This window comes from Eptesicus fuscus, chromosome 3 (genome assembly GCF_027574615.1).
Source record: "Eptesicus fuscus isolate TK198812 chromosome 3, DD_ASM_mEF_20220401, whole genome shotgun sequence".
Lineage (NCBI taxonomy): Eukaryota > Metazoa > Chordata > Mammalia > Chiroptera > Vespertilionidae > Eptesicus > Eptesicus fuscus.
In genome coordinates this window covers 44,225,487-44,240,020 of record NC_072475.1, presented here as the reverse complement: position 1 = coordinate 44,240,020, position 14,534 = coordinate 44,225,487, and the positions used below count along the sequence as shown (strand labels likewise).

General features: G+C 43.8%; 1 protein-coding gene across 2 annotated transcripts in view; it reads left to right on the top strand.

Moving 5' to 3' along the window:
• The window catches only part of ETV5 (ETS variant transcription factor 5), a 64,337-nt gene extending 55,911 nt beyond the window's left edge, over positions 1 to 8,426 (top strand). For both annotated transcript variants that reach the window (XM_054713810.1, XM_008157564.3), the window contains exons 11-13: positions 73 to 242; positions 4,490 to 4,591; positions 5,880 to 8,426. In XM_054713810.1, the coding sequence (XP_054569785.1) occupies positions 73 to 242; positions 4,490 to 4,591; positions 5,880 to 6,101 (494 nt within the window). In that variant the 3' untranslated portion in view covers positions 6,102 to 8,426. The remainder of the gene's footprint in view (positions 1 to 72; positions 243 to 4,489; positions 4,592 to 5,879) is intronic.
• The last annotated feature ends 6,108 nt before the right edge of the window (positions 8,427 to 14,534 follow it).

The window sequence follows — 14,534 nt, the reverse complement described above, 5'->3', positions numbered from 1 at the left end:
AACTCTTTTTTGCCCAAATCACCCGAAATACTTAAGATTAAAGTATTGCATGTGTATCTTTGTCCCAAACAGGCAAAGTCAAACAAGAGCCCACCATGTATCGTGAGGGGCCCCCTTACCAGAGGCGAGGCTCCCTTCAGCTGTGGCAGTTCCTGGTTACCCTTCTGGATGACCCAGCCAATGCCCACTTCATTGCCTGGACAGGCCGAGGCATGGAGTTCAAGCTGATAGAACCTGAGGAGGTGAGCATTGGATGCTGGACTCGAATGATTTTTTATTTGCTGATGGTGATGATGTTTGCTCTTGTTTAGTTCTCCATTGAAGCTGTTACTATGTTAAATATGCCCTTGTCATTCAGATCTGGCCTGGTCAATGGGCTTGGCGGTGCCCTTCCTATTATTCAGAGGTCAGTTTACAATTCACGGACAGGCAGAGTTCGCCACTGTAAAATACATTACAAAGCATTAGTATCACTTCTACAAAGTCTGGGGAGGGAGGCCATAAAGATCTAAATGGGGCCTGTTTTTCGCCTTGGAAAGTTGTTTACAAGTGTTGTTTCAGTGGTAAACTTGTTTTGGTGTCGGCCCTTATGTGTCATAGCCTATATGTGGAGCTACAGAATATTTGTATGACGCTTTGGTAATATATTACAGGATGCAGCTACCCCAGTACATATTTCAAATGGCTCTAACCTAAAGAAATGAAATCATCAAAGATCAGTCAATCTTATGAGCTTTAGGGTTGTTGGTTTTTTTAGTATATTATGTGACATCACAATAGTTGAAAGATGACAAAACCTTCATTATTTTGTTAATAGAAAAAGAAATGTTGTTAACATTATTACTGTCTGTTGCTCAGAACTATTGACAAAAAGGCCTATGGACAGAACCAGTACCATTTCTTCAGTGGGGAAGACATATTGCAGAACCCCTTACCTGAATATCACATAACAAAGTAAATTAAATTAGACTCTCAGTTTGGCATATTCCAAAGGGATTGATTTTTAATTTCTATTTGACTTAGATTCTAGAGAGATTATAAATGAGAAGAAATAACAGCCCTGGAAATTTTGCATGTGCTTCGTAGAGTAGCATGTACTTAGGTGTTATGTATTAAATCAGCAGAGCATAAGTATCTTTGGGTATGTGTAATTGAAATGAAAGCAATGTTCTTAGAAAACATTTGAGCAAGAACTGCAGTTTTAAATGTTGTTCCATTAATTCCAGGGCTCATGTTAGCACACTAAAGGGTTAAGTTGGTGTGAGGGCTAACAGCAGAAGGTAACAACCTGGCACTTGATTTGGAAGAAGACAATGGTCCAAAAGTTAAGAGGAGAATATGTGGATTGGAGGCAGTTATAAAAGGAGATGCACATATGGTGTCCCTTACCTTGTATCACTCACGAAAATGGAAAGGTCTCAACATTCCATGTTATAAACGGTTTCCGTCAGGACTCAATCTACCTTCAAAGCCAGAGTCCCGTACTGTTGTGTTTGTAAGCGTTTCTTCATGGCTAAGTCATGTGGACATGGAGCCCTGTTTTCGCCGTCCAGCCATACTGGGGAGCCCCGGGCCCACATTCTGTTCCTCATAACGCGGCCTGGTTTATGTGAGGCTTGAGGAAAGCATGTCGCCTAGACTCTCTGAGGCTTTGTGACAGTAAATCTGTCCTGCGGCAGCCCTTATTGATTTATCCTGCTTCACAAACAGGAGCTTTTATTACTTTATTGCCACTGCCTCGGGCCTAAGCACAGGCTGTACAGCTGCAGGTGAACCTGGTTATGACCCTTTGTAAAGCTGTTATTGAATCTTCTGCTCTCCTACCAGTGGTAAAGAAAATGATGAACAGATGGCAAAGGGCCCCTGCTTTCTCAATAAAGCAACTAATATTAATCCAGAATGCTCATAAATGCCAAGCGGCCAAGTCACGTGAGAGGCCTGTGGTGGCCTTGAGTCAGTCCCCCTCGGCTGATTGGACAGCTTCGTTTCTTCAGGAAGTGCTTCAATCAAAGTGCTTCGTTTCTTCAGGAAGTGCCCCACCTTGCAATCCCAGGCATTCCATGAACCCTGAGTGTTCCTGTGTCTTTACCCAGGACGGTTCTGTTCCATCTCTGCACTTTACCTCAGGACAGGCAGCACTTGTGGTGTGTTTTTCCCACTGTACTCTTTGTGGGCCCTTCTCTTGTTAATGTCAGGAAGATACCAACTCCTCGGAAAAGCTGTGAGAAGTCGTCATGTGGGGAGCTTGGAGGGTGAAGTGGAGGAGGAAGCTGTTTGGGACGTAATTGTAGGCAGCTGTGTGGCTGAGTAGTGCACTCTGGGTAATTATCCATAATATCCATTACACTGTGCATGGAAATTGTGGTTTTAGAACTGCGTTTTGGCAGGCCCCCTAATCAAATGTCTTTTGATAGTCGTCCAGCTTAGCACCCTCTCAATTATGACTGACTCGGCTTTAATCTGGAGCCATTTTAACTGTGAATCTGCATTAATGAATATTTTGGGGGTAGGGTTGTTTGTTGAACATGTGGCAGATAACTGATGCCATGGGAGGTGTAAAAGGATGGGCTGCAGAAAGAACCGCTCCCTGTGCTGTGGCTGCTCTCTCTTGAAAAGGGAGGAAAAGATATGTGGATTTTTTTTTTAACTCCTTCAGCCTCCATCCTCAAGATGCCTGCTATCAAAGTAATGGTTGGGAAAGATGAAAGGCAGAAAGAGCTGGTAACAAACCATTCCCTGCTCCCCTCACCCCAGAAATGAGGCAGCCCTAATTCCCAGCTGCTCTGCAGTTGTGCCGCATTATGCATTACTGCAGAAGGAGCAGCCCTGGTGAAGGCTACTGAATCATAGGGCCCTGGCCCAGGAGGATGAGTCAGTAACTATGGCTACCACAGATGCTTTGAAGTCTGTGCATATACAAAACCTCTCTCCAGCAAGCTATTGCATAAGCAAGTGACTGCAAAGAGAGGTTGTGGCAGAAGCGGAGGAATATTCAAGAATGTTTTCCACCACTAAATATACTAAAGTGATGAGGCTGGGCTTCTTTTAAGGGTCCCTGCGTCACTTGTGGCTGACAGTAGTTGAAGTACGGTTTCATAGTGTCATTTCTATTGAGCCAGGGTAGAAGAACATATATTAGGTTAGCAGGTTTCCCTTTACACTACTATTTCCAGATGTAATTTTTGGTTTATTTTGCCCTTTTGGCTATTTCAAAGATAGAGCTGAATGGATGCATTATGGAGAAAGGAGGAGAGCCAGGACATCGTGTGTGCATAGGGGCAGGAAGTAAACGAGTGGAAATTTAACTTTCACAGTTTCTTGCAAGGCAGAGTGGAATCATGGCTATTAAATTATTCTAATGTAATTAGGACAGATGCATTCCTCCTTACTTATCAGATCATTTCTGGTCATTTTAGAATCCTGAATTCAGATGTTGTTTTCATTCTGCCCAAATACTTTAAGCAAAATGCTGTCTTATGATTTACTTTTCCACTTGCAATCTCCCTACTTCCCATTCCATATTTAACATTTAGTGTTTTAATATAGTTATTTTGCTTTTTAAAAAAAGTTTCCAAAACTGACTTAAAATGTTCAAAACATGACCCCTGGTTTGCATATATTTAGAGACCTCTGAGAAAACTCACATTTCTAGGGTTGTTCTTTTCCTGCCTTGACAGTCATCTTTATAGGCAGGATTTGGGCTCTTGAGATACTTGAGAACAGAAATTGCTTGGCTGTCCTGAGAATTGGGTAAACTCTACTAGGAAGTTTTCTGGCTGTAAGACTTTTTTGCCCAGAGCTCCAATTACTTCTCCCCATCACTGCACCTCAGGTGGACTGGGTGGGTATAATGCACTTCAGAACTGTTTGGGAAACCCTGTTAATTTTTCATTAAGTGGATAATGGTGCTACATGTTTTAATGTCCATTCTGCAAGTCCTCTGGGAGCAGGGGATTGGATGGCAGCAGGCTGAAATGATCTGATTCCCCCTTATTCCATGAGCTGCAATAAGTAAACATCTCCCAGCCCCTCTCCAATCTTATTAGAATTGAACTTTTGCTCTGCTGGCCCATTAGCAACTCACTAGTGTGTTTCTAATGTTTCAGGAATGACCATTCTAATTATTCCTTATTGACTGCTACAGAAACTATAGCACTTAATGGCAACATGTTAATGGCCTACGGGTATTGGTCAATAATTCATATGTGGAGACACAGTAGAAGGCCTGCTTCCTCTGGGACATTAGCCAAGCCCTCTGTAATCTACAGTACTAGCATTCTTCCACCTCTAGGTCTCACCTCTTAGCCGTTGTGACCGAATCATCACCTGTGTGGAATGTTTAGTCTTAAGGGAAGGAAATGCTCTTCCTTCCAGGTCAGGGAAATGGAGCATTGACCAGAGCAGTCAGGGTATAGAACTGGCTCTCCTGGGTCGGGAGAAAACCACTAGGCCCAGGGAATGAGTTTCCATTGCTTCCCTGTCTCTTCAGGTTGCTCGGCGTTGGGGTATCCAGAAGAACCGGCCAGCCATGAACTACGACAAGCTCAGCCGTTCTCTACGCTATTACTATGAGAAGGGCATCATGCAAAAGGTGAGAAGTTATGAGAGACACAAACCGCTCTGACCACATTCAAAGAGAATGTCAAGGGCTTCTGCAATAAGGCTGTTTATAATGGCTGGCTGGAGAAAATTAGAAAATAAATGGTCTTCTCAAGTTCTTACTGGAGAAAATGCCAGCCTCATAAGTGATTCTGTGGTAGGAGAAAGTCTTGGAAAAGCAAACTTAAGACAAGAGTCAAGTGAGATATAAAGAGTACCTTTATTGCTCTTGAGTGTACACGAAAACCAGAGGTTGTGTGTGGAACAAATCATAGGAAAATTAGGCTCCTCTGCTTTACTTAAAACTGCCTCTAATTACGAAAATGTCCAGACACTTAGGCCCATTATTGTGTCCATGTGTGGGAATTGACTTGAAGGTCTCCACTCTCACAAGAGTTTCATTGAAGTCTTCAATTGTTAAAACATCTAGACCTTCAAATATGTTGGTTTAATGTTCTCAAAAGTGTTAGAGAAGTAACCAACTCTTGAGGTGGGGAACCAGAGATTTAATGTAAAACTGTGGCTTAGAAAAACTAAATAGGGATGGTTAAGTGTATGTCTGCATTACCTGAGCGAAGCTGATTTTCAGGTTTGATTTTTGGAGGTATGTGATGCTAAACAACCAGCAGAGAATCGCTCCCAGTGACCTAGATTGCTCGTCAGCTACATCATGAGGCCTTTGGATAATCAAGACTTTTTGGTGCTACTTAGTGTTATGATGCCTAAATCTATATAAAGTAGTTATCAGTCCCTCAGTGTAGCAGAACCATGGAATGAGCAATTTAAAACTGCAGGTAAGCCAAGAAGCAATTCTTTTTGGCTTTGGAACAAACTTAAAATTTCCACATAGGCCGTCTGATCAAACTCCTAGCCTTTCAAAATAACAAAGCTTATTGTGGAGACTGAACTTTGGAAGTGACTGAAATCATGGCCCTTTCAATGCCGAAGCCATAGTACCTCCTCGTAACACCAAGCACCAACCTCAGATACCCATTCTTTCTAAGCTGTGACTGTAAGACAGTGAGCCTATCTAGTGTGAATTTGAAATTCAGATATCTCAACTGCTGTGCTGTGGTGTCAACCCAACATTTGGCAGGTAGCAGGTCCCCAAGATTTATCAAAATAAATCTGAATGATTTGGATAATCGGTTACTAATGAGCCTCCTTTGGTCCCTGGCTTCCTGAGAGCTTGGTAACTTACAAATATCTCATTATTCTTCCCTTGGTCCCCACTATGCCCTGTTCCAGCTGGGCCTTATTAGGTATGTTTTCTCTCTCAGGTGGCCGGGGAGCGATACGTCTACAAGTTTGTCTGTGACCCGGATGCCCTTTTCTCCATGGCCTTCCCTGACAACCAGCGCCCGTTCCTGAAAGCAGAGTCCGAGTGCCACCTCAACGAGGAGGATACCCTGCCGCTGACACACTTTGAAGACAACCCCGCTTACCTCCTGGACATGGATCGCTGCAGCAGCCTCCCCTACGCTGAAGGCTTCGCTTACTAAGTTTCTGAGTGGCTGAGCGGCCAAACGCTAGAGCTAGCAGTTCTCATTCAGGCAAATGAGGGCAGTGGTTTTGTTTGTGTTTTTGGCTGTTCCTAAAACTTGCCCTTTGAGTATTATCTGGAGAACCCAAGCTGTCTCTGGATTGGCACCCTTAAAGACAGATACCTTGGCTGGGGAGTGGGAACAGGGAGGGGCAGAGAAACCTCCAAAAGGCTGGTGCCTCAGCTCTGATCCTGACAGGGTTTCTGGGAAGAGATTGCAATGGAGCCTCCTTCCCATGGACAATATATGCAAAGCAATACCTTGTTCAGGTTAGTACCCACAAACTGGGGGAGAGTGTGACAATCTGCATCGATCATGGACTACAAAATGCCTTTACATAGAAGGGCTCTGATTTGCACAATTTATTGAAAATGAAACCACAACCCCATAGGATAGTAGGTAGGCTAAGTTGGGGAGGCTCAAACCATGAAGGGTTAAAAATATACCATAAAATTCAGAGAGCTCATCTAGCTCAATCTGAAATGTTTCCCCTTGGTCTAGAAAGACGGGGGAAAGTCAGAACAGCTGTTACCCACTCCATGGTTCTCAAATAATTAGCATTGCTACTCCTGGGAACCTCCTGGCCATGTGGTCACCAAGTAGAACAAGCCCCCTTTCCTCTTCCCAGTCACATGGCTGTGTGCGGGCGGCTTTAATTTCAGGAGAAGGGTGATTAACACTTTGACAGTATTTTGCTTTGCTTTGATTTGGGGGATTGTTTTGTTTTGGTGGTTGTTTTGGAAAAACAGTTTATAAACTGATTTTTGTAGTTTTGGTATTTAAAGCAAAAAAAAAAAAAACCAAACCTTTTGGTAACTGCACTGCATCCCTTAGATGGGGCAGTGCCGACTTATGAAGACGCTGCAGCTTGAAAGGGGCTTTGTGGGGGCTTCCCCTTAGCCGTGTACAAGCCCACTTTACTGCCCGCTTTGTGCTTTCTGCACCAGACAGCCTGACGGAACACTTGCACCCGAGTTGTACATTTTCGAGGTGTGCAGGGCAGCCTGAACACACCGCTTAGATTCTAAGTGTATAGTTCCCCACCGTCTCTAACACGCCCTCTCTGGAAAGCAAATGTACATAATACATGTCATGTCCATTTGGAACCTGGTCACCTGGTGGGAACCCAGGGGACTCGTCCCTGGGTATGACTGATGACAATTTCCGTTTCATCAGTTTGTTTTGTTTTTCCTTTTTCTTTCATTCTTGGACTTTAAACCCTGCATATGATTCCATAGGGTTTGAGACTTACATGTGACACTGACAGGTAAACAGTGCTAGCATTTTAGTTTCCTGCCACCTTAAAAAAAGTAAATAAAATAAAAAGCTTATCTGATTGCTGTATTATATTGATAACGTTTTAAACAACCCAGCTAAAGCTATGTGGAAGTCGAGCTCAAAGTAGAGGAAAAGTCCATTGGGAAGGAAGTGGTAACACCTTGCTGCCGGCCTGCTCTGTTGACAGCGCCCTGTGCTCCCGTGGCACTTAGCGCTGAGAACAACTGTGCTGCTCCACACGTGAAGGACAGCGTGGGCTCCGCGAGGGTGACACCTGCCATGAATTGTTTTCCTGTGGATGGAGCGCTCCATAGTCTCAAAATGGTCCCCCCTGTGACCGGCAGCACGTTTGTGAAGACGGTCACTGGGGTGAGGGGTGTATTTTATAGCTATGGAAACGTAAGGTTTTCCTCTGTTGGAAGCTACGCAAGCCCACAAAGGTGTTGAACCTATAGCTTGGGCCTTCATTAGCATTGTACTCTAATCAAAGGACTCTTTTTCAAACCATATTTATAGCTTTCTAGCCTACACATAGTCTATATACATAGATGCATATTTTATCCCCAGCTGGCTAGAGATTTATTTGTTGTAAATGCTGTATAGGATTTGTTTTTCCTTTCTTTGCTTATCCTGGTTTGGGTTTTTTGGGTTGGTTTGGTGTTTTTAATGGGTTTATGCTATCTTAGCAAGAATGAAAATAATCGCGTAGCCTGAGCTCCCCCCTCCCTGCTGTAACCGCGTGGCCTGTGCTGTCAGGGGCGTAGGATGGAGGCATCACCGTTGCATTCCCATCGGACTCATGCACCTCCCGGAGGGTTTTATTTTTTTGTTTGTTTGGTTTGGTTTGGTTTGCTTCTTTTCCAGAGTGTGGAAAGTCTCCAGTGCAGAAAGGCTTGAACCTGCCAGTTGATTTGAAATACTTCCCCCTGCGCAGGGCCGTATGCATCCTGCCAAGCTGCGTTATATTCTGTACTGTGTACAATAAAGAAGTTTGCTTTCAGTTTACCAAGTGCCTGAAACCCGCCTCTTTCTTGTATTCAGTGTCCAATTTTAAAGCAAGCGGAAGCCACCTGGCTATGTCTCTCTTTTTCTCTCCCCCGACCCCCTCCCTCTCTTACTGTCTCTCAACTGTTGAGCATTACCCAGGATTGTGGAGGTGACAGTAGTCTAGGGAACTGTTACCTAGAAATAGAGAACACAGCTGCTCTTTGGCCTCACCTCTTAAACTCTGGCTGAAAATGTGATCCAAAGGAGAGGAGGCAGAGGTCCTCTCCCCAGCCAGTGATGAGCTGAGGCCACCCCATCCCCTTGAGCCCATCTGCTCACCCACACTTTAGTGTTTTTTTAAGATATTTTTATTGATTTCATAGAGGAAGGTAGAGGGAGAGAGAGAGAAACGTCAATGATGAGAGATAATCATTGATTGCCTGCCTCCTGCACGCCCCACACTGGGGATTGAGCCCACAACCCGGGCATGTGCCCTTACTGGGAATCGAACCATGATTTGGTTAACAGGTCGACGCTCAACCACTGAGCCATGCCAGCCAGGCAACACTTAGTATTTTTTAAAACATAGCTCATGTTTGGGCTCTGAGTTGTGTGAAAAGATTACTAACTAGCCAGGACTTAAGAGTTCCTGAATGATTCTAGCTCAGCCTGTTACACAGATACTTTTGAAAACCAGTAAAAACTTGAGAAGACATTTATTTCCTAATTTTCCCGAAATAAGTTTTGATCTTAAAAGTAAAACTTTTACTAATAGTTGGTCCCTCGAGAACAACAACAGCAAAAACTTAGGGAAATCTTGCCTGCTTTGTTTTTTTCTAACCCTGCAGCAGTGCAGAACTCTTCCAAATTTGTCTTTTTCTCATGGGTTCACTTGGGCAAAGTCCGGAACAAAATAAAGTTTGCAGGGTTGTGTGCAGTATTATGCCTGTTAGTGTTCCTATTTCATCCTTTTTCCGCAGCTTACCTTGGGCTTTTCAGGACTCCTATTACAGTAGAGAAATAAGTAGAGCCTTCTTTCAAGCCTATAACAGAGGGCTTTCTGTACGTTTATCTACTTTCTCTCTTTGACCATTTTACAAGCCCTTAAGTGTAAAAACATCTGAGACCGAACGGGTGCACAGCCGCTTGAATGGGAGCTTGTGAGGGATGAATGTCTGCCACATAAACCCATTAGCTCAGACAGATTAAGATGCTTGGGGAGAAGGCAGGGGAGCCCAGGACAAAGCCGCTCTGCCTCTCAGCTTCACCATGATAAGGCTTTGACAATCAGCGTCCCATTATTCACGGGCTCATTATCCAAGCTGGGCCCAGACCCAGATCGTTAACCTAACGCGGGAGGTCACCAAACACGGGGCCGCCCTTTTCACGCTGGGCGCTAGGATAAGGAAGCCCAGAAAATGTGAAGTTTACTCTTCATCGAGGTCCCTTTTCACCAGCCAAGCCAAGGAAACAATGCTTATTCAGTTGTTCAATGACAAAGAGGTAGTGTGAGGGCAAAAGAATGTGCTTTTGAAAGCCAGAGTATGTGTAGAATCTAAATTCTAATGCAGCTGGGACACATGTAAACGAATGTGGGAGAAAAACACTCATGGTTCCAGTTGGTTGGAAACCTTGGACAGTTTGTTGCCCAGGGGTACAGGTGGCTGGAGCTCAGTGTGTGGCCTCTCAAACACAAGCAAAAGGGGAGTCGGAGTAGAGAGAAAATCATCAGTTCTAACACATGAGAGCATTAATTTTATTCAGCATCTATATTGTACTTAAAATAGGGGCTGGGGATGAGACTACCACACAGATAAGCCACTGAGTCCTTTTGATCTCAGCAAATAACGCTGGTGTCCCATTCAGGAGGGGCCCCTTGCATGGCCAGCCTTCCCGTAGCTCTTCCAATTTAAGAGCTGGCTCTACACCCGCCTGGGTTTGTTGACCTTGGCAGTGAACCTCAGATAGCTAACCTTTGGATAGCACTTTACAGTTTACAGAGCACTTTTTCATTCCCATTATCTTTTTGGCAGACTTTCTTAAATGGTAACACTTTGTTGAAATTGAAAATACTCACGGCTGTTAGCCTCCAAAATTACTTTCTTGAAGTGTTCACAGCGGCTACACTGGAAAGAGGACTAGACCCTGGGAGGCAGGACACCGATTCTGGCCCCAGCTCTGAGGTTGATTGGATTAACTAGATGATTGCTGAGCCATCCTGGCCAAAGCTCCTGAATTGAAAATAGATTGTAGGGGAGCAAGACCAAGTAGTAGGCTATTATAGTAATCCTGGTGAAGTGAGACGGTGGCTTTATCCAGGGCATAAGGAGGTCATAATCTGGATATATTGTTATGGTAGAGCCAATAGGTTTTGGATGTGGAGAGACAAGGAAGTCAGTTGTGGCTCCAAGGTTTTTGGCCTGAGCACAAGTGTTGATGTTTCCATTTACTGAGAAGAAAAAGACTGAGGAGAAAAAATTGGGGGTGGGAGTGGAGAATGAACAGGCAATCTGTTTGGGACATAATGACTTTGAGGTTCCTCTTGTAAATCCAAATGCGAATGGCGATTTGGATATGCAAGTCTAGAGTTGAGGGGAGAGATCCAGGCCAGAAATAGAAATTAAGAGTCATCAATGTGTAAAGAGTATTTAAAGCTGAGACTGGATGAGATCACTAAGGAATAAGAATAGATTGAAAAAAAAATTTCCAGGACTGAGCCCTGAGGCACTCCAAGATTAAGGATAGGAGAGATGAAGAACCATCAGAGGAGAATGAAAAAGAATGGCTAATGAAATAGGAATAACCAGGAGGCTATTTCCAGGAGAACGGAGACACCTACTATGACAGACGCTTCTGATGTGTAAAGTAGGGTGAGGACTGGGACTAAATTAGTAACATGGACGTCATAGATTACTTGCACAAGCCATTTCCATAAAGGGAGAGAGATAATATACAGAACTAATCAATACTACTTGGACCCAAAGGAGGTTTGAGTTTACTCTCAGTTTGGGACAGGGATCAGAGAAGGCTCATTGTTCCAAAATCCTGGGTTTGAATTCATCCCAGCCTCGTACTAGCCCTTCCATTTTCATTCTCTTAAAATCTGAAAGAGGCCCAGGAATCCCTGCCAGGTATTCTGTCCAGAAGGTATACAGAGAGTTGGGGTTTTTTTAGGATAAATGAGCAATTAAGATGCTGTTATCACCACCTTTCCCATCTCTATGGGACTCTATTCTTGTTTTATGCTCAAATTTCTTTTTTGGAAATGTTGTGTTTTTTAAATAACTTTCTTTTTCATGTTACACAATTGGCATTATGTTTTTTATAGAAAAACATAAAAGAAAACATAGCCAAGTTTTAAACTATTCTAAAAATTCAACTAGAGATCATAGTTAACACTTTACTGCACATCTCTCCAGATGGCTTTTTTCTATATTGTTATTTAAATTGTAAAATGTGGTCATATTTATATCATACATAAGTTTGTAAATTACTTTTTAAATAATATATTTGAACATCTTTCCATACTAAGAAATATTCTCCTACAAAACCTAACTGCATGCTATTCCGAAATACATATATAATATATTTAAGCAGTTCTCTTTACTAAAGATTTAAGGAACTACAAATATATATTCAAAACCAAACCAAGTGATCTCCATCCAAAATCAAACAAACAAACAAATAATAATTTGAGACTTTCCTAATGTTCCTCTATTAATTTTACCTTCTAAATGTCTCTTGAATCCGTCTCCACCATCACCACCATCCTCTCTCACCTGGACTATTGCCATCACCATCGAGCAGGTCTCACCACACCCACTCCAACCCCTCTCCATATTGTAGTTAGAGTGACTTATTAAAAGCCCAAGTCATTCCCACGCCTGAGACTTTTCATGATACCCACGGGAATACCTAAAATTAAAAAAAAGACTAACAATACTAAATGTTGGCAAAGATACAACTCTGGGGGCGTATAAAATGGAACAACCACTTTGGAAAACTGTTTGGCAGTTTCTTATTAAGGTAAACATACATCTACTCTATGATCCAACAATTTCAATCTGAAATATTTACCCAAGACAGATATAAACCTGTGTTCACAGAGAGACCTCTGCAAGAATATGTTTAGAAGCTTTATTCACAATTGCCACCAAAAACAACCTAAATGTCCATCAACAGGAGATCAGCTAGACAAGTTGTGGTATCCACATAGGAGAATACTGTACTACTCAGCAACAAGAAAGGAACAAACTATGGTGATAGAATCAGAAAGTGGTAGCAGGGGATCGGTGGCAGGAACTATTTGGAAAGGGGTGGAGGGAGGTTCTTCAGCGATAGAAATATTCTACATCTTGGCTTACGTGATTGGTATATGTATGTTTGGCAACACTTGGCAAACTGAACACCTGAACTCTGTGCATTTTATTTTATGTTAATTATTATTCCTCCAAATAATATTTGTAGTCATTTCTTGGGATAAAACCAAATTCCTTACCTTGGCCTTACAGGGTGAGTCCTTGCCTATCTCTCCAGCTTCATCTTGCTACATTCTTTCCTTTATGTTATACCAGAGGCCCAGTGCATGAATTCGTGCACCAGTGGGGTCCCTCAGCCTGGCCTGCAGGATCAGGTCGAAAACGGCTCTCCAACATCCCCTGAGGGGTCCCAGATTGTGAGAGGGCACAGGCCAAGCTGAGGGACCCCACTGGTGCATGATTAGGGCCGGGGAGGGATGCTGGAGGTTGGCTAGCCAGGGAGGGACCGCAGGAGGGCTCCAGGCTGGACCCCAAAAGCAAGCTAACCTACCGGTCAGAGCGTCTGCCCCCTGGTGGTCAGTGCATGCCATAGCGAGCAGTTGAGCAGCCTTAGCATATCATTAGCATATTATGCTTTGATTGGTTGAACAGATGACCAGATGACCGGATACTTAGCATATTAGGCTTTCCTATATAATAAAGAGGTAATATGCAAATTGACCATCACTCTAACACACAAGATGGCCACCCCCATGTGGTCAAAGATGGCTGCCCCCATGTGGACACAAGATGGCTGCCACAAGATGGCCAGCAGGGGAGGGCAGTTGTGGGCAATCAGGCCAGTAGGGGAGGGCAGTTGGGAGGGACCAGGCCTGCAAGGGAGGGCAGTTGGGGGCAATCAGGCCTGCAGGGAAGGGCAGTTAGGGGTGACTGGGCTGGCAGAGGAGGGCAGTTGGAGGCGACCAGGCCTGCAGGGGAAGGCAGTTTGGGGGACCAGGCCAACAGGGGAGGGCAGTTGGGGGGGACCCAGGCTGGCAGGGGAGGGCAGTTAGGGGCAATCGGGCTGGCAGGCGAGCAGTTAGGTGTCAATCAGGCTTGCAGGGGAGTGGTTAGGGGTGATCAGGCTTGCAGGCAGAAGCGGTTAGGGGCAATCAGGCAGGCAGGCAGGCAAGCAGTTGGGATCCAGCAGTCCTGGATTGTGAGAGGGGATGTCAGACATCCCTTGAGGGGTCCCAGATTGGAGAGGGTGCAGGCTGGGCTGAGGGACACACCCTCCCCCCCGTGCACAAATTTCATGCACGGGGCCTCTAGTTATTATATAGGATGTTTAGCACTCTGCCTTCTTCTGGTGTCTCAACTATACCTTGCTCCCTCCTTGACACAAACTGTTCCCTAGACCTGAAACTTTACACTGCCTCTAAGTCTATCCCTAATTCAATCCAGCTCAACCCTCACACATTCTTTTAAACTCAATTTGAAAGCCACCCCAGGGAAAACAATCAACTAATCTTGCAAGTAAATGAATAATTTTAATTTCCTGGCCTTCCTAGATATGATCTTGTCTCCCAATATATAGTGCTCTTCTTCAGCACTCTCTAGTTTTGTGTGTTTTTTTTCATAGCCCATCTCACAATTCTTAATTATTCACATATTTGAAAAGTTAGTTGATTGTCTTCTCCAATAGACTGTAAATTTCATGAAGACAGGACCATGCCCCTTATGCTAACTGCTTTATCTCTCAAGTAAGTAATTAAGAAATATCTATTGGATGAATAAACATAATAATGAACATCTTTATTTATTTATGACTTTCAGGATAAATTCCAGGAAGATAGATTGTTTGGGCAAAAGGTAGACACATTTCAAG